Source organism: Callospermophilus lateralis, chromosome 12 (assembly GCF_048772815.1).
Source record: "Callospermophilus lateralis isolate mCalLat2 chromosome 12, mCalLat2.hap1, whole genome shotgun sequence".
Classification (NCBI taxonomy): Eukaryota; Metazoa; Chordata; class Mammalia; order Rodentia; family Sciuridae; genus Callospermophilus; species Callospermophilus lateralis.
Window position 1 is genome coordinate 47,732,291 of NC_135316.1, and position 18,863 is coordinate 47,751,153.

The window sequence follows — 18,863 nt, forward strand, 5'->3', positions numbered from 1 at the left end:
GGCGCTCCAGTTCCGGGTCAGGCCCTTCTCCCGCCTCCCTCAGCCTCCGCCATGGCGAGTGGCAGCGGCGCCGGGTCGTCGGCGACCGCGGCGGCGAATCTGAATGCGGTGAGGGAGACCATGGATGGTGAGTGCCCGTTGCGCTCCCTCTACCTTGCTTCCATTTCCCGCAGTCAAGGCCCCCAGGACTGGGGAGCACGAAGAGGGCGTGCGGTCTTCTTCCAGCCCAAAACGGCATCTTTGAAGGTCCACGAAGGGACCCGCTAGCACCGCATAGCTGATGGCCCATCCCTTGAGAGTTGTCCTCGGCTCCGGTGTAGTTTGTCGCGCGCACGGCGTTCTGGCCCTCGCGTCTGCCGGTTGCGCTCCTGAGACCTCGAGGACCGCGCCTTTGCGTCCCACGTCTCGCGCGACCCGCTTCTGTCCTCCCGCGCCCGCCCGCGCCCAGCACCCTTACAGCGCGCAGTCGGAGCGCTCTGGAAGCCGGCGGAACTGGAAACCCCCAGGATATGAGTAGGGGGTGTGCAGTCACCGCTCTGTTTCATGCCCCTGGCACTTCAGTAGGCGCAGTTTAAGTATCTGGCGCCCCTTCATCGTAATTGCTCCAGTTAATTTTGGAGCAGATGACGCCGGTGCCCGGGTGCTGTGGCTATGGTTTCCCGTTATCGCGCCCCGCCCGAGGCATGTGGGCATAGAGCCTGCACACTTGCATAGATGAAAAAGGTGTCTTCGAGTTAACCTCCTCTACCACTAGTGTTTCTGGAGTGAACTTGGATAAGCTACTTTGTTTTCACCCTGTAAAATAAAACCCTACCTCCCAAGGATGATTGTGAATATTAAGACAACTAGGTAAAGGCATATCAAAGGCGATCAGCTTTATCTCTTTACTCGCAACCTTCTAAATGTGTTTTGAGGAATGTTAAATATTGCAAATTATAGTTCGTCTTGACATTTTCCAGGAGTTACCCATATCAGTCTCCTACTCTGTTAGAATATAATTCTGTAGAATTCTCACTAGGTTTGTCAGCCATTCTGCTCTGTCTCCTTCACTGAAGTTCTTACATAGCCCTTCCAAATGGGAGCTTCTGATAAAGGCTTCTGGATTTTTCTTCAGTGACTGCTGCTTTCCTTTTCAAATAATTGTTTATACTAATAGAGCATTTGCATCTAATTTTTTTTTTTTTTTTGCCTAACCACTACTTTGCTGTTTTAATGAGACTCTCATTCTTAACATCCTATCAGCTTATTTTTTCATCCTTCTTGTGCCTCACAGATTATTAGTTTTGTTTTGAAAGTGACTTTATGTACATAAGGGATTGGTATGTATATAACATTACCACATTGTATCTTTCCTTGGAAGCCAGTGTATTTTTGGAATAGGGCTAGAAGTATGAGGCCTTGCTTCTAGCCAATTTTCTCACATTACCTATGTTTAGGGTCCTTATTTATATAGCTGTAGGATCCCATATGAATGAAGAAGTGCTATTTTATGCCTGGTGGAAATGTGGATGCACAAATGAGAACTAATAGTTTGCATTGTCAAGGTCTTTCTTAAGATAATTAATGTAAAATGAAGATAATAAAGAGTGAAAGAACATATAAAAGAAAAGACCAGAGTTTTTTGATTGCTGTTTCCCTCAATAGCAGCTACTGTATTTTCCCTCAAGACTTAGTATATTTCTCTTCACCTTCTTCCTCCTTTTCATACATTAATCAGTTTACAGTGATTTAAGCTTTTAATAGACGTCAGTGATTGGCAAGGGTTGCAGAACCCAACAGTAAAAATTTTCATTTTAATCATGAAATGAAAGGATTTTGTTAATGATACTTCAAACTTGGGAGGAAGCAGGTAGTCCTTATAATTTTTCTGCACATATTATATTTTCCAATACCTTCCTAAAGTTCTAAAATCTTTATTAGGTTCTTAGTGGATTTGCATATCTCCCTTATCTCCTATTTTACACCCATTTAGTCTGTTAATAACATTGACTTCACACTAGCTATTCAGGTATGTGAATTTACAAGCTGTGTTCTTTGATATCATTTTAAATTTATTATTATTATTATTAGTTTTAGGTGGACACAATATCTTTATTTTATTTTTATGTGGTGCTGAGGATTGAACCCAGTGCCTCATGCATGCTAGGTGAGCACTTTACCACTGAGCTACAGCATCAGCCCTGCTATCAGTTTTTACTCTTCTGCCTGCCTCTATTTGATTTCTGTTCATTTCTGGAATCTTAAGATTATTACTTCTTTAGACCAGTCTTTCTGAAACACTGTCCTTCCAAACTTGACAAGATGCCTTTGTAATTCATTACAGGATTATGTTGTTTTCTATTATTTTACTTAGAACTGGAATCTTAGTCTGTCTTGAGGTACTATACCAGAATATCTGAGACTGGGTAATTTGTAAACAGCAGAGATTTATTTCTTGCAGTTTCAGAGGCTGGAAAGTCCAAAGTTGAGGGGCTTGCAACTGTCAAGGGCCTTCTTGCTGCATCATCTCATGTGGAAGGTGAAAGAACAAGAGTACACTGTACAAGGGGTTGGGGGTGATTCATCCTTTAACAGGAACCCTCTCCCAAGGGATAACTAAACCACTCCTGGAGTGATGACATTAATCCATTCCTGAGGACAGAGCCCTCATGGTTTAGTCACCTCTTAAATGTCCTACCTCTCAATGCTGTTGCATTGGGGATCAAGTGCCTTATCTATGGATTTTGGGAAACACATTCAAACTCTAGCAGTCAGTTATTTTAATACTTATCTCTCCTAGACCATAATGTCTGTGAGGACTAGAATCTCTAACTGTCTGCACAATTATCTTTCAAGCAGTAGCATAATAAGGTGATGTGCATGTGGTACTAATTACACAGTAGGCTATTTCCTTAAGGAAATAATCAATGTTTACAAACAGCTTGTGTCAATACAAAGTAAAAATCAATGTCAATTTAAAAACAGACCAAAGCTTAAAGAAAGAAATAACTAAAACTGAGATGAATTCAAAAGACAATATGGAATTATATGAAAGAATGAGTAAAGGCAGAAGAGGAAAACATCAACAAAGTTATAAAGTCAAAAATAAGTATAGCATTTATAGGTAGGGAGTCTACTATGAAGAAAACAAACGGGAAAGAGGAAAATTTGTCAAGAACAGTTAATCATGATGATGATGGTGATGGTACAGTTGGAGTAGGATCTGAGTATCTGTTCTAGTTATCTGTTGCTGCAAAACAAACCACCCCATAAAACAAAGATTTTTCTCTCACAGTTTTAGGTGTTGACCAGACTAATCATGATAGTTATTGCTGAGGGTCTCATGGATTTCATTTAGACAGAAGCTAAGTCAACAGTCATCCCAAAACCTCCTTGTTAACTTACCTTCTAAGTGATGCTGAATATCATGTTGACCCTCAGCAGGGGCTGTGGTCTAAACATGAGGTTCCCTCATACTTGGTGGATGGTTTCAAGGGAAAGTGACTCAAAAGAGCCAGGAGGAAGCTAAATTGCCTTTTTAAACCTTGCCTTGAAAGTCAGTACAGTGTCATTTTTGGAAAATACAGTTTACCGGTTGCCCTAAGCATATCTGCACATTCTTGATCTGTAAACCAAGAATGCAAGGCCATAAATGCAGTACTCTTTTCCTTGGGTACTTCTCAAGTGTGTTTATAGCAAACAACAATGAGAAATGGGGCAGCATGTACCCCTAGATAAAATGCAGGCTTGCTTAATATGAAAAAATCCTAACAAGAAAATGTTACATTTTTAATATGGTTAATTACAGATAACTATAAAAACCAACTCCATTCTTAATGCTATTGTTACATGCATTCCAAATAAAATTGTAAACACTTGCTTTTACTGTTTTGTAAAAAAAATACTAATTTTAAGAATTTGACAAATAGCATGAAAAATGATGATTAAAAAGAAGATGAAACTTATTTGTAGGTGAAGTGATCTGACTAGAAAATATAAGAATTGAAAATTTGTTAGAAACTTCAGTAGACTTTGTTACACTAACTGGCTATAAAATAAAAATTGTAACATCCCCATGTATCCAGAGGGAATAAACAAGGATCATAAAATAAACAAACAAACAAACAAAAAACAATGGAAGTAGAATCCATTTGTGAGAACAGTCAAAAATAAAACTTACAGAAAGTAAAGATTCAGTATGTCAGTTGAACGCTTGCTGAAATTTTCTACATCAAGTGTATGAAAATGATAGAAAATAATAAGGTAATATAATTATCAGTATAGCCATATTCAAAAACAAGAAAAGGAAGTCTCCACTGATTAGAGAGGTTTTCCCAAAAGAAAGGAGCAGATGGGAACCACAGCAGGGTATTGGGAATAGAACCTGAGAAAGCATGCGGGCTTGCCTGAGCAAACCTGGAATCAGAAATGTACCATCTGCCATGGCCAGTGACTGAGAAGCACCACCCATTTGTTTTCTGGGTCTAGAGCCAAGATTCTTCTACAAGGCCTGATCCAGAAGGCTGAGATAGGGTGAGACTATCTGAGAACATATCAGCAACCCAGGTTGTACACGAGAAATTCCCTATTTAAAAAATGAATTTTTACAGTTAAGAATGATAGAACCTAAGAGGTAGAAAACAACTAAAATGGAAAATTAAAATGATAGTGTGCTAGTAATAGCTAGCTCTTTATTGAGCACTACTATATGCCTAGCTGCATCCTAAAGTGAATCCGTTAATCCTAACCCTAATTCTATAAAGTCTTATTACCTGCATTTAATGCAGTGGTAAAATAAATACACTTTCCTAGTAATAAATTACTTATCTAGTAATAAAGCTAGGTAGCCTGTCTACCTAGAACCCAAGTAGTCTGTCTCTAGAAATTACATTTCTAATCACTCTTAGGGAAACAGATTATGGCTCAATCTCAAACACATTAAGAATATAGCCTTAAATAAAGACAAAACAACAGCAATAAGATAATAGATGATTAAAGTATTAGTAAATAGGACAATCAAAGCTAAAGAAATGAAAATAGGAACGGCCATCAGTTTTCACCACAGAGTAACAATTTACTTTCCTTGAACAAAACACAGGTAAAACATACAGGACAAAGGTTTTCAAGACACTGGGCCTTAGGCATCAAAGGACAGTAGTCCCTGAAGGACAGCAAACAAATGAAGTAAGCTGTCCGTTGCAGATTGCCTTCAGAGAGTTTTCCAGGCCTCTCTGCAGCCTGGTACACAGCTTATCTCCCTGATTGCAAGCTGAACACAGGCATCTACTGGGGTTTACCTGGATTTCCCATGCTGCAGAACAGAGTACCTGAAAAGGAAGAACCCAAAGAGAATTCTGAAGATCTGGAGAAGAATCCCCTTTTATATTCAACAGAGCATTGAGTAGTACTTTGTGGGGTGGGGTGGGGCGGGGGCACACAGAAAGTTAGGGAAAGAACTATCCAAAAGGTTTGAGAGACCAGTATACCATGCTCACACAGGGTGTAGTCATAGTGCCATTCTGTCAGAATGAAAACCATTTGTGAAACACTGGTTAGAGTTCTTGGAAAAGTCTTGTCCCAGTAGTGGGGAATAATTGGCTCTACACTAAACAGGGCTCTGGTTCTGCCTAACAGATCTGAAGAGGATCAGATTGTTTCTGGATAACTTTCATTACAAAACTCAAGGATATATATGGAAATCAAAAAATACCTAGCACCCAAGAAAATTCTCAACTTGTGATATCTAATTGAAGATTGTCAGATAAGCAAAGTAGTATGGCTCATTGGGGAAAAAAATTCAGTTAACACAGATAGAAATGACACAGATGTTAAAATTAGACAAAAGTATTAGAACTGTCCTTGTTCAAAAAGTTTAATAGAGACATGGAAGATACACAGATATGCAGATGTTTTGAAGTGGGGATTGAACTCAGGACTCATGCATGCTAGGCAAGTGGGTTTTACCACTGAGCTACTTCCCTAGTCCTTGTTAAAAATTGTTGTTGGTACTGGAGATTGAACCCATGAGTGATCTACCACTGAGCTCCATCACTAGTCCTTTTCAGTTTGAAACAGGGTCTTGCTAAGTTTCTGAAACTGGTCTTGAACTTGTGATGTTCCTGTTTCAGCCTCCTGAGTCACTTGGATCACAGGCATTTACCACTATACCCGACCTAAAATTTCATTTTCAGACAAGTTTTCACTGAATTTCCCAGGGTAGGTTGCACTTGTAGTATTACCTCAGCCTTTGAGTAATTGGGATTATAGATATGTACCACTGCACTCAGCTAACAATATTTTTAAGACTCTAGCTTCTAGAGATGAAAAATGAATGTCTGATATGAAAAAGTGGGAAGGATCCATTACCATGAACATTATGAATACTCTAAACATTTTTAGTACTTAGACTTAAATTAGTAGGTGAACAAATATTGTTAACTTGTTCTTATAATTAGTAGTTTTCATGGAATTCAGATAACTATTTAAATGGAATTTGTTTTTGAAATGGATGAAAAATTCTAGAGAATAAGAGGGCTTACTTTAAGTACCTGAAAGGTGACAGGAATCTTTAACCTACTACATGCAATATCAAATTAGTAATAAAAATTGTGTCTCTGGGATAAGCCAAACATGTATCAGATCTGTAGGATATTTACTGTGTGATAAAGGTGGCATCTCAGTTGAGCAATAAAATGAAAGATCATTTAATAAATGGTATTGTGGCAGTTGGCTTATTTCTGGAAGGAAAGTTAGGTCCTATCTTCTACCCAAACTGCAGGGAATTAAATATTTAAATGTTTATGGAATGGAAGAAAATACTGGTGAATACAAGTGTTTCATGGGGAATAACTTTCTAAGCATGATGCAAAGGGAAATGATAAACAATAGATTATGTTAACAGTTGACTTCCATTCTAAACACATGGGAAACAACATTAAATAGTTCAATGGAATCATTATTATGTATACATCATGTAATAGAAGGAATTCCTGGAAAATCATTTTGGTAACCTGGGTTCTCTGTGGTAGTACTTCTCGTATGAAAGAGAGATGCTTTTGTAAACTGCAGTACTGGAAGAACAAAGCTAGAGAAAAAAAAATTCCAAGCTTTTATTTTTATTGTTAAGTCAACGGATATGATTACTTTGTCAAATTGTTATAAAACTTTCCAAGCTCTCTTAATCCTTAAATATATACATTACTGACTGAGCAGTTCTTATTGTAATAAAGTTAGTGTGTACAGATATTATTTTATTGGGGGAGATAGGAGAGTCGCCTCTTTTTTTCTTGGTATGGGGAATTGAACCTCAGGCTCTTGACCATTGAGCCACATGCCCAGCCCTATTTTGTATTTTATCTAGAGAAAGGATCTCATTGAGTTTCTTAGTGCCTCACTATTGCTGGGGCTGGCTTTGAACTTGCGATCCTGCTGCTTCACCCTCCCAAGCCGCTGGGATTACAGTCATGTGCCAACACACTAACTCTTAAAATGGAATGAATATTTATAGTGTTTCCATGGAATAAATGTTGTGTGACTAATTAAATCCTATTATCAAAGAGTATTTAAAAATAGGAAAGTATCTTTAATCAGTATTAAGAATGGATTTCCAAATCCTGTTTGCAAATTCTTTGATATTATATAAGAATATATGAATTAAAAGTACTATGTGCATATTTTTAAATGCTTTTAAGTTTTTTTTTAAGTTTTCTTTATGTGTTTTTGTAGTTCTGCTTGAGATTTCAAGAATTTTGAATACTGGCTTAGATATGGAAACACTGTCTATTTGTGTACGGCTTTGTGAACAAGGAATTAATCCAGAAGCTTTATCATCTGTTATTAAGGAACTCCGCAAGGCTACTGAAGCACTAAAGGTTAGAGATTCATGTGTTTATTCATTCTAAATAAAGATGCTTTTGTTTGGAAAATGATTAATTATGAAGTTATGTAAAAAAATCATAGTTAGGCAAGGTTAAATTAACTTCTAACACCAATAGAGGAATTCTAAAGACCAGGGACTTTACAGCATATGTTCAGATCACTAAATTACTGTTATTATTTCCTCAAAAGTCTCTAGAGTTTTTCTGTGTGGTGAGTTAAATCTGCCTCCAAAAAGATATGCTCAAGTCCTATCCTCTGATACCCATGAATATTACATTATTTAGAAATAATGTCTTTGTAGGTATAACCCAATTAAGATGAGGTCATGATTAGGGTAGCCCCTAACTCCAGTGGATGATATCATTACTAAATAAGGGAAATTTGGACACAGACAATAGAATGTGAAGACACAGTAAGTAGGGAGAAGGACATGTGTTGATGGAAGCTGATATTATAGAGTGATGCATCTATATATAAGTCAAGAAAAACCGCAGGTTATCAGCAGCTATTAGAAACTGGAAAGAGGCAAGGAAGGATCCTCCCCTAGAGCCTTTGGAGAGAGTGTAGCCCAACTGACATCTTGATTTTGGACTTCTGAACCTCCAAAATTGTAAAAACTATACATATTCCTATGTTCTTAAGGCCACCCAATTGTGGTATTTTATTTTGCAGCCCTAGAAGCCTAATACAGATTTTAAGACAAACAAACACTGGAACAAATACTTCAGAATGTTTAAGTGGCTTTGGAATTGGAAAATGGAGAGAAACAAAAGTTTAAGGTACTTAATAGAAAAAGCTTAGATTGCCTTGAAGAAACTTTAAAAAACTGTAAACACTGAAGGTGCTTCTAGTGAATGCTCAGAAGAGAGGAGAGTTATAGAGGAAGATTCATTCCAGAGAACATGTCAATTATTAGGAAGAGAATGTTGCTGAAAGTATGAACATTAAAAGCACTCTAGTGCAGCCCCAGTCACAAAGAGGAACATTTATTGGACACTAAGGGACAGGTGACCTTTGTTATAAAAGTGACAGAACTTGACTGAATTATGTTCTATATTAGAAGGAGAATTGACTATGTAAGTGATAAACTTGGATATTTAGCTGAGGAAATTTCCAAGCAGAAGTGTGAAAGATGCAGCCTGATTTCTCTTTGTTGCTTATGATATAATGTGAGAGGAATGAGAAATTGAAGAAGGAACTGCTAAAAGAACCCAGCACTTGATTTGGAAAATTCTTAGCCTATCTGGATAGCATACTCTGCAGACAGGGCCAATTTTGTGGCTAGCAAACCTGTTTGTGAAAAGATTACGTGTGATACAGACCCAGTCAGCCACCTTGGCACAGACATAGTTGGTTTAGACTGAAAGGGAAACAATGAAGTGAAGAAATGCTTTCTGATTACTGGAATTCTGTAGGCTGGCAATTGACCTAGAGAGCTACTTAGCTGTGAAAATGTGTTATTCTTCAAGGAAAGAGGGGCATGGACTCAACTGTGAGCATGCCTTATCCTTCAAGAAAAGGGGATGAGTGGCTCAGAGACTGGGGGACACTGCCGTTGCCAACCTGAACCCACAAAGCTTTATTTTTTCCAGATTCAACATGTTTCCAATCTTAGCAATTAAAAAGTATTTAGTATCGTGTTCCCTCTCTTGCACACAGTCTCTGCTTCAAAATCTGTGGTCAGTTTATTTCCATGTTTATATGGCACTAACTACAAATAGTGAAACGAAGTTATTCCATTAAAACTTGTCCAACAACAAAGTGATTTCTCTTTTACCTCTGAGAGAATGGAACTCTGAAACATGTAACTAACCCATCTTTCTAATTAAATTATTTTCCAAAGAGTTCCAAAGTTTGGGGTATTTGCTTTTTAATACCTTTTGATTATTAAATCTAACAGAAATGTAACAAAATTGCATTTATACAAGGTTTATCATAAAATGTCCACATTAATTGTCACTGCCTGCACCCTAGAAATTACCTTGTATCCTCTCCCTAATTGCTAACCTTTCCCTCTACTCCCTTCTGCCAGTAACTGCTATCCTGACGTTTATTCTTTCAATAGTTTATTCACTAAACTTGGATCTCTAAACACTAGTTTATTTTGTAAAATTTTTGAGCTCCACAATAAATGGAATCTTACCAAAATCTTTTTACTGGGTTCTTTCATTTAACATTATGTCTGTGAGGTTCATCGATGTTGCCTATAGCTATAACACATCCTTTTTCCCTGAAATGTTTTATTTGACAAATATACCAGTTTATTCTTTCTATTGTTAATAGATATTAAGTGTTTCCAGTGTGGGCTCTTCCCACTCAAAGCTGCTTTGAGCATTTGTAGTTCACGTTCCTTTTTTTTTTTTTTTTTTTCTTTTTAGGTATACATGACAGTAGAGTATATTTTGACATACATACATGGAGTATAACTTTTTCTAATTAAGATCCCATTCTTGCGTACACAGAGTCCATGTCTCTTAATGCACGTATATATACATTTCTGTTAGGTGTTTATCTAGAAGTAAAATTGCTGGGTCTTAAGATCATGTTTTTCCTCTACTTGAATAAATAGTTATAGCGCCAAACATTTCAAAAATATATTTCCACCAGCTGCATGACTTTCTTTTTGCTTCATATCTTTTCATTGTTTATTCTGAGTCTTTAAAATTTTAGTCATTCTGGGGTATGTATGAGTTTTTCATTCTGTTTGATTTGCATTTCTGAATACCAAGGAGGTTGAATGCAATTTTACATGTTTTTTTTTTTATTTTTATATTTTAGATATCTTTCCAAGTCATTTGCCCATCTTTCTAGGTTGTCTTTTTTAACTCATATTTATAACTTTCATAACAAAGAAAAATAACTGGATAATGTCATAAGAATAGCTAGTATTTTTATACAAGTACTTTCCTTGTGGTAGATTCAATGCTATCTTGGCATTATTTCCTCTAGTCACATACTAATATGTGCTGCTAAGGAAACTGAAGCAATAGTGATTGATTTAACCTGAGTACTTAGAATTAAGTGGTTGAGCTAGAATTTTAAGTTAGGCTGACCTCAGAGCTATTTACTTGACTACTGAGTTTCTCCCTATAATAATATTTAAAGAGTATGTGAGCCAGCTATTTAGGGAAAGATGAAATGGTTCTTGGAAGCCAAATAGTCATTAGGCTGTGATGTGGGAACATTTCATCATTCAGTATTCTTTAATAATTCTGTAGATAAAAATTAAAACTATTAATAGTCTTTCATCAAAATGTTTCTGAAATATTATTTGTTTGATACACATCTTCCAGAACTAGAAGATGAATTTTTCTTGAATTATGCTCCAATTTGAAAGAGAATAATCAGAATAGGAAGTAATTTTTATATTATACCACAGTTTGGAGCTACAAGGGAACCCAAGGCAAATAAACCAACTAAGACAGGAGACACACATAAGTGTTTGGTGTAGCAATTTCTTAGGTAACATACAACCCATGGTATTAAGATAGGAGGTTCAGAAATAACCTATTTGACATAGCTTTTCAATTCTAAGCATTCTCATATGGACCATAGTGAGATGTGGGTGGCAGAATCCAGAAGTAAGATTTACAAAATCAGAAACTGTTGGTCATTTGAATAGAAAATTAATCTGCCTCACACACAAATCCTCTATAATGCATTCTCCTGTGATGTAAAGTGAATAAACCAGCATCTCATTAAACTAGAAAGGATAAGATGCTGAAACATTTCTAGCTAGGAAGAAATGCTAATTTAAATTTTTTTCTTTAATTTATGTAAACATAAAAATCATACATGGTCATAATTTTAAATTCCTTAAATTGGAAAACTTCAAAGAATGAAACAAAAAGGTTATCTAAGAAATAACTAGCAATGATATTTGCTAATATCATTCCAGAAAGTATAATGCGTTTTTAAAAATAAAGTATACTTAATTTCACTGAATTATGAAAGAAGAATAGCTTGTTCATTTGCTTCTCCCTGGATTAGACTCTATTTCTTAACTGCTATATTGGGGTGAACTAGGTTGCTGTTTGGTTTAGAGCTGCCTTGAGCCCCACCTGACTTCTTGACAGACTTAAGTGTCAGATTGGTTTTTTTTTGTTTTGTTTTTGTATCATTGCTGCTAATAATTTTTTTTTTCTCATTTTTGTTTTCTTCTTTTGGCTTTAAAATTAGGATAAAGAAAAACTGTTCCTGTTTTATTGTACTATTTTTATCTAGAATTGAATTGTATGGTACTTACCGTCTGTGTTTTAGAATGCATAAAATGTAAATCAGGGACATTTTGAAATGTTGTAAGGAACTCTTAACTACATAGAAAATGAAAACAATTTTTATGAATTTTTTTTTTTACCTTTCAGAGATTTGTGTATTGATAGCATCTAGGTAGCTAGCTCCTGTCTCCAGTTAGATAAATTCTTTAGCAATAATAGATAGGCTACTATATGTGTAAAATAGGGCAAAACAGCAAAATAGGATTACTAATTAAGTATATTTTATAAATGATTCTTTATTGGTACTGAATTTTTATATTATCTTTCCAGTACTAGTATTTATGTGTGAACAATACTATTTGAGAAATTCTGGACAAAACCCATTTGGCATCGTCTTTTGTTTTAGTGTGGTGTTCTTTGAATTATATCATTATTGACACACCTGTAGACACTCTGTCTCTTTCTGTCTCTCTTTCTCCCCTTCTTTTTCTCTTCCCCCTCTCCCCCCACCCTTCCTCTCCTCCTGTCTCCCCTTCTCTCTCTTTCCCCTTCTTTCCATCTCTCTCCCTCTCTCTATGATACTGACGGTTGAACCCAGGGCCATTGTACCACTGAGCTACATCCCCAAAGCTCTTTTAATTTTTTATTTTGAAGCATGGTCTTGCTAAGTTGCTGAGGCTGATCTGGAACTTTGGATCCTCTTGCCTCAACAGTTAATAGGCGAGGGCTATCACACCTGGCTGCCTTGCCCTTTCTCTTGATGTCCTGTACTATTAATAATACCTTTGGGTACATCTGTGTTGTCTTTTCACTGTGTAGGAAGGTGTGCCATATGAGGATATTGGAGCTGTAGAATTTGGAGTGGAGAGAAATGAAAGATTAAATAATTCTCATGCCCCCAAGGTAGGGAAGGAGTAAACCCTTACACAGAAAAGGGATGTTTGGAATAGAGGACTATTGAATTTTGACTTTTCCCAGGACTGATCCTTGGTAAATTTTGGGAGTGTTTAGTGGTGATCTGGTAACTATATGGATCTCTAGGGTGCTATTGTTATTTTTTCAGATAGAAAGCTCTGCATTTATATAAGAAAAATGCTACAGTATTACTTTCCTACAGTAAAAATACTTGTTTTGATGTCTGTATATTGGAGGAGAATTTCTGTAATTAATACGAAAAAGGAACAAGACAAATTATATTTGAATTAAAGCAAAAATTGTATATATAATTTCAAGTCTTTATTAATAGATAATACTGAATATAGGTGATACTGAGAATGCAGCTAGGGATATAACAGTGCCTAAAGGTTTGTATTTAAAGCTATTATAGGAACCTATAAGAATAGAAATTATTTTAAAATGTGGAATTATTTTAAACTAGGTTCTAATTCTCTTGAGTAGTAAATACAGAGGAGGGAAATTCTATTGTAAGTGAGGGTTTGGGAGCTGCCTAAACTATAGGAAAAAAAAGTCTGTTCTGCTTGTAAAGAAAAGGTTCAGCCTTATTTCAGATTGTATTATTTACCATTCATAAGTATTTTATAATTAAAAGAATTTATAATTCTTTTCATGAAAGAATTCTGAACTTAATCTACACTAAAAGCAAGTTTTAATTAGGAAGTAGAAATAAAATATATTAAAAGTCTCACATATTTCAAAGATCAAATTTGTCATTTTCATATTGGCATTAAGAAATTACTTTTTTAACTAGGCATGGTGGTACATGCCTGTAATCCCAGTGGCTTGGGAGGCTAAATAAAGCAGGAGGATCTCAAGTTCAAAGCTAGCCTCAGCAACTTAGTGAGACCCTATCTCGAAATAAAATATAAAAAGAGCTGGGGATGTGACTAAGTGGTTAATCACCCCTGGTAGGAAAAAATAAATAAATAAATAAATTACTTTTTTAGATCTGTTAATAGTACATGTTTTTTTTGTTGTTGTTGTTTTTATACATGCCAGACCATTTACTGATGAATGATAGAGTGCATAGGAGTTTCTTTAGAGACAAGTGGGAAAGTATAGTTTTGGAGGGGAATAGGTAAGACAAGATTAGCCAAATGTTCATTATTCCTTTTTGTTCTTGTAGCATTAAAAGTTTTTTTTTTCATTCTTAATTTCCTTTTTGCATTACAATAAAACATAGAAAAAAGATTAATGAAGATTAAGGTATGTCATAGGTTAATTTTTCAAGTAGCAGAAGATTTTTACACGTACTCTTATTAACTTCTATTGAAGATAATATAACTGTTTTCTACTCTTAACCTAGCAGTAAATTTAAAAAGTAGTTCTGATTTAGAACAAAAACAATGAAAACCACTGTATTCTGATAAAAGTGGTGTGGTTGCATGAGAAAATAGTTGTTTGCTAAATAAGGTGTAGTGTAGTATTAACAAATTTATTTATCTCCATGGTGTCTCTTTTCCATGGTTTTTAAATAATGAATGTTATTTTCTTGTTCTAGGCTGCTGAAAATATGACAAGCTGACTTTCTGGAGAGATCCTGATGAGATATGTCAAATTCCTCAAGAGGATTTGAAGATTGCATTTTAGTCAAGAATGTACAGTGAAATTACTGCATGCAGCAGTGTAGAAAAATTTTCCTTTTAAAAAGAATTATAAAACCATAGCTTTATAAATCAGTGGAAAGTGGCTTACAGAGAGAACTATCAAATGTGTTTGCATCGCATCTTTTTTATTTAATGGCCCTAATGTTTTGGCATTGCTATGTTTATATTTATGTATTCCTTATTTATAGCTCTGATAGCTTTAATTTTCTAAGCAGTCTGTCTATCAGATGTGCACATCTGCTGTGCCTGGTGGAAGTATAGTGGAACCCATCAGTATTGATATGTCGTAGTTATGACTTGTTGACATTTCCATTATAAACTTTAATTTTGAATTGTTTATGCATAATAACTGTTGATTTATGTTGTATCAGGCTGAAAGTTGACAAGATTTTAGCCACCATGTAAGAATTTGTATTTAAATTCCCCATGTATACCAGAATCTTGTTTTTTAAAATGAGAACATAGAAAACATTTCTTGTAATCTTCTCTTTAACAAAGAATATTTAGTTTTTTAAACAGTTTTTGGGCAGTTAATAGTGTGAACTAGATCATTTTGTATTGACTGAAAAATAAAACTTCTAGAAACTTAGATTTTAAAAGTAATAACAGTGCTTAGCTTAGTATTGTTTGTAGTTTGAGTCATTTACATCAAATAAGATTATTAGTTGAATGTTTTTCTAAGTTTTATATCCTATAAAGGCCTAAAAATAATGTATAAAGTGAAACATAGCCAACATGCAAAGTTCCTTTTTACTTTTATTACATAAAAGTAATTGGAATTCTTATCTAATAAATATGTAGATATGTAATAAATCACTAGATAAGTGGTGTGTTTCAATGAATATGTAATATTTTCTGAAGAAATAAGGATTTCTAGTCATTAAACAAAAACTAATGAAATGTGTATCAGGAATTATAAGTTTGCCTTTATAAAATCATTTTGTGTGTCATTATTTACCCTTAAAGTTTTAACTCATCAAAATGATAATTCAAAAATAAATTTTAGAAAATTTAGGATGTTATTGGTTCTGTTTCTGTAACAGAATTTCAGTGGAATTTTTTTGCAAGGCTAATATGGATTTAATTTCATTGTTGACTAAATTTTAGATTTTGTTAGATACCTTTTAAATGAATGGTATTCATTCTTCACTAATGTTTTTTGTTGTTTATACAAGCTGAAGTGGTTTTAATAAGATTTAGTGATATTTAGGTAGCCACTTTCTCTGCTTTTTTTTTTTATATTTATTTGACCGTTATGACTTTTAATTCATGGCATCTTTACCAGTAAACTGAAAAGGTCTATTAGCAGAACAAGTTGGGAGACAATAAGAATTTGTGATAAGCATTTGAATGAAACTAAACACTACAAATACTGCATGTTATTTATAAATCAAAGAGAACATTTATTCGCAACTCCAAAATGTGTATGCAGTTCTAGGCCATAAGAGTTGATAATATAGATTAAGTTATTTACGTATGAAGCAAAATAGGAAAAAATATTGAGAAAGGATTATATTTACAGAGGCCTTCTTATGTGTCATATTTCTTAAATGTTTTTTGGTGATACTGGGGATTGAACCCTGATGCATTCCACTAAATCACATCCCCAACCCTTTTTATTTATATATATTTATTTGAGACTTCGTCTGGTGATATTGTTCAGGCTGACCTTGAATTTGTGATCTTCTTGCCTCAGCCTCCCAGATAGTTGGGATTAGGTGTGTGTCACTGCTGCTGGCTTTAAATGTATTAGTATCTTTTTAATGCATACTTCAGTAATATTTAAGAAATAAAATAAAATGATACAATTCCAATGCTGTACATGTTGACAATGACAAAAATAAAACCATATTGGTAGTATTGGCATGTACTTTTGATTTAATACATCTTTCTATGAATTCAATTGTATTTCTTTAGGTGGTCATTTTATAGATGTTAAGATGCTTATCATGTGTGATTGAAGGCTATTTAAAGACAGGTTATGTAATTTACAGCTTAAATTAGGCTTGAAGTATAAATGGAATACTCTTCCCCTGGTAGTGAGAGGAGATAGCTATATTAACATTGCCTCAGGCTTTAAAACAAAGTTGGCAATTCAAATAAGTGAGAAATGATATTTTTCTATACTCAAATAAGAACTTTTTTACAAAGTGGATTATTATCATTGTGAAATGTATAGACATGTTCCAAATATGCATGTTTTGCAATAATTGAGTCAAATACCAGTTTTTAAATATTTAATTAAAATTAAAAATTCAGTTTCTTAGTCTCAATCACTTTATTCTACTGAAAGATAACAAAATTTACCATCTTAATTTTAAGTTGTACAGTTTAGTTACATTAAGAATGTTCAAGTTGTTTTGCAACTCAACATCTCTAAAACTTTATAGTGCAGCAATTCCCATTCCTTTCTACCTATATAGCCTCTGGCAAACATTTTTCTGCTTTCTCTCAACATTTTACTATTCTAATCTCCTTCTATAAATCACATCATTATATCTGCCCTTTGTTGTGTTGTATTTTACACAACATATTTTGTTTTCAAGATTCATCCATGTTCTATCAGAATTTTCTTTTAAAGCTGAATAATATACCCATTGTATGGATATGCCATGTTTTGCTTATTCATCCTTCAGTGGACATTTAGGTTATTTTTAACCTGTAAGATATTGTGAATGATGCTGTGTGAAAATAAGCGTTCAAATATCTGTTCAGCTCCTTGCTTTTAGTTCTTTGGTGCATATACCCAGAAATGGAAGGATGAGTTGGAGCAAGGAAAGAGTAAAAACAGACTAGCTAGGAAGCCACAACAGTAACCCAGGCCTGACTGCTCATATTATGGTAGATCCCAGAGACATTACAAAAGAAAAACACAGTATTTAAAGGTTTGGCTATAGGGGAAACAAGAAACTAAGGTGACTGAGTTTCTAATCATTTTATAACAAGTGAGTGATTAACAGAAAATGGACATTGATTTTTCTGGAAAGATGATTTTTATTTTAACAAATACATTAAATCTCATATTTACCAACATTCCAACGACCTCCCTAGTTTTTCATCCTATCTACCCCAAAATGCCCCACAAGGGCAGGGACCTTTAGTTTTGTTCATTAATGTATCTCAAGTGTCTTGAACAGAGATTAGCACTTGGTGTTTATTAAATGCATGACAATGATTGGATAAGACTGGGATCTACCAAGTGATTGAAAAAGCAGCAACTACATGAGGTAGCATCAGCCCATGGCAGATGAGTCTGAGGCACAAAGTTGTAAATGGCTAGCTTAATTATGGAAGTGGTAGAGCTAGCACTGGAACCCAGGTAAGCTGATGCTGGAGCCTGCCTACCCTTGTGCTCTCACCACATATCTCATGTGGTGAAGAAGTGAAATGAAAAAACAAGAGGAAGAAGATTGGAAATCAGATGCCCAAAGTGGTAGCTCTGGAAGTAGATGTTGAGAATAAGAATCCTAATGATAAACTGAAGACAGCTTATCTTTCCCAGGGTTTTCCCTCCTTGATGAGTATGCTGTTGCTGCTAAAGGGTTAGCGAGTTTTTGTAGCATCTTGGCAAATCTTTTATCATTGCTATTTAATTAGGACAATACAAGGAGATAACTGGTTATTCATTGTCCAGATGTGTTGTATATAGGAAACCCAGTTCTAACAAGATGTCTCACTTTTTATGAAATTCAGCCTTGGAGTATTGAAAGTATTGTTAAAGAAAAGAAAGTTGTTGTGTCTTATAGCCCTAAACAGCAGCCTCAGGATGTCTCTCGAATAGTCTATTAGAATAGAACAGAATTTTGAGATATCTTGTGGATCCCCGGTAGCTGAATGGAAAAGCATGCATGTTATATCTGAAGTAGTCCACATTATCATCTGCCTACTGAAGCAATAAATTGCCATATATATATTTGGGGCGTTACATCAAAAGCCTTTAAAGAGGTTGTTCTGATAATTACACTTTCAAGAGATAGTACTGGAAAACTGTTGCACCTGTTATATGTTTTATAGGCACAGTCTACTTACTCTTCTACCAGCAAGTGGCCTTTTTATTGTAACAGTTGTGGCTTATACTTGAATTTGCTGACTGCTAACCATTGAAATATCTCAATAAACTAGTTTTATAAAAACAAATAACATCTATCTCTGATTTAATCTAAATACTAAGTTTGTCAGACTAGACTAAAATACTATCCACCTCAATGTCACACCGTTCAGCAAG

General features: G+C 35.0%; 1 protein-coding gene across 1 annotated transcript; it reads left to right on the forward strand.

Moving 5' to 3' along the window:
* Positions 1-26: 26 nt before the first annotated feature.
* On the forward strand, positions 27-16,504 carry Mzt1 (mitotic spindle organizing protein 1). Its single transcript, XM_076872051.2, has 3 exons — positions 27-127; positions 7,705-7,850; positions 14,533-16,504. The coding sequence occupies exons 1-3, from the start codon at positions 52-54 to the stop codon at positions 14,554-14,556; spliced, it is 246 nt and encodes an 81-aa protein (XP_076728166.1). The 5' UTR covers positions 27-51; the 3' UTR covers positions 14,557-16,504.
* The last annotated feature ends 2,359 nt before the right edge of the window (positions 16,505-18,863 follow it).

Bases quoted from the DNA above. Each gene is read 5' to 3' on its own strand.
- Mzt1 (XM_076872051.2), top strand. From the start codon at position 52: ATGGCGAGTGGCAGCGGCGCCGGGTCGTCGGCGACCGCGGCGGCGAAT. The intron at 128-7,704 runs GTGAGTGCCCGT...GTGTTTTTGTAG, and splicing joins GGTGAGGGAGACCATGGATG to TTCTGCTTGAGATTTCAAGA. The intron at 7,851-14,532 runs GTTAGAGATTCA...TTCTTGTTCTAG, and splicing joins AGGCTACTGAAGCACTAAAG to GCTGCTGAAAATATGACAAG.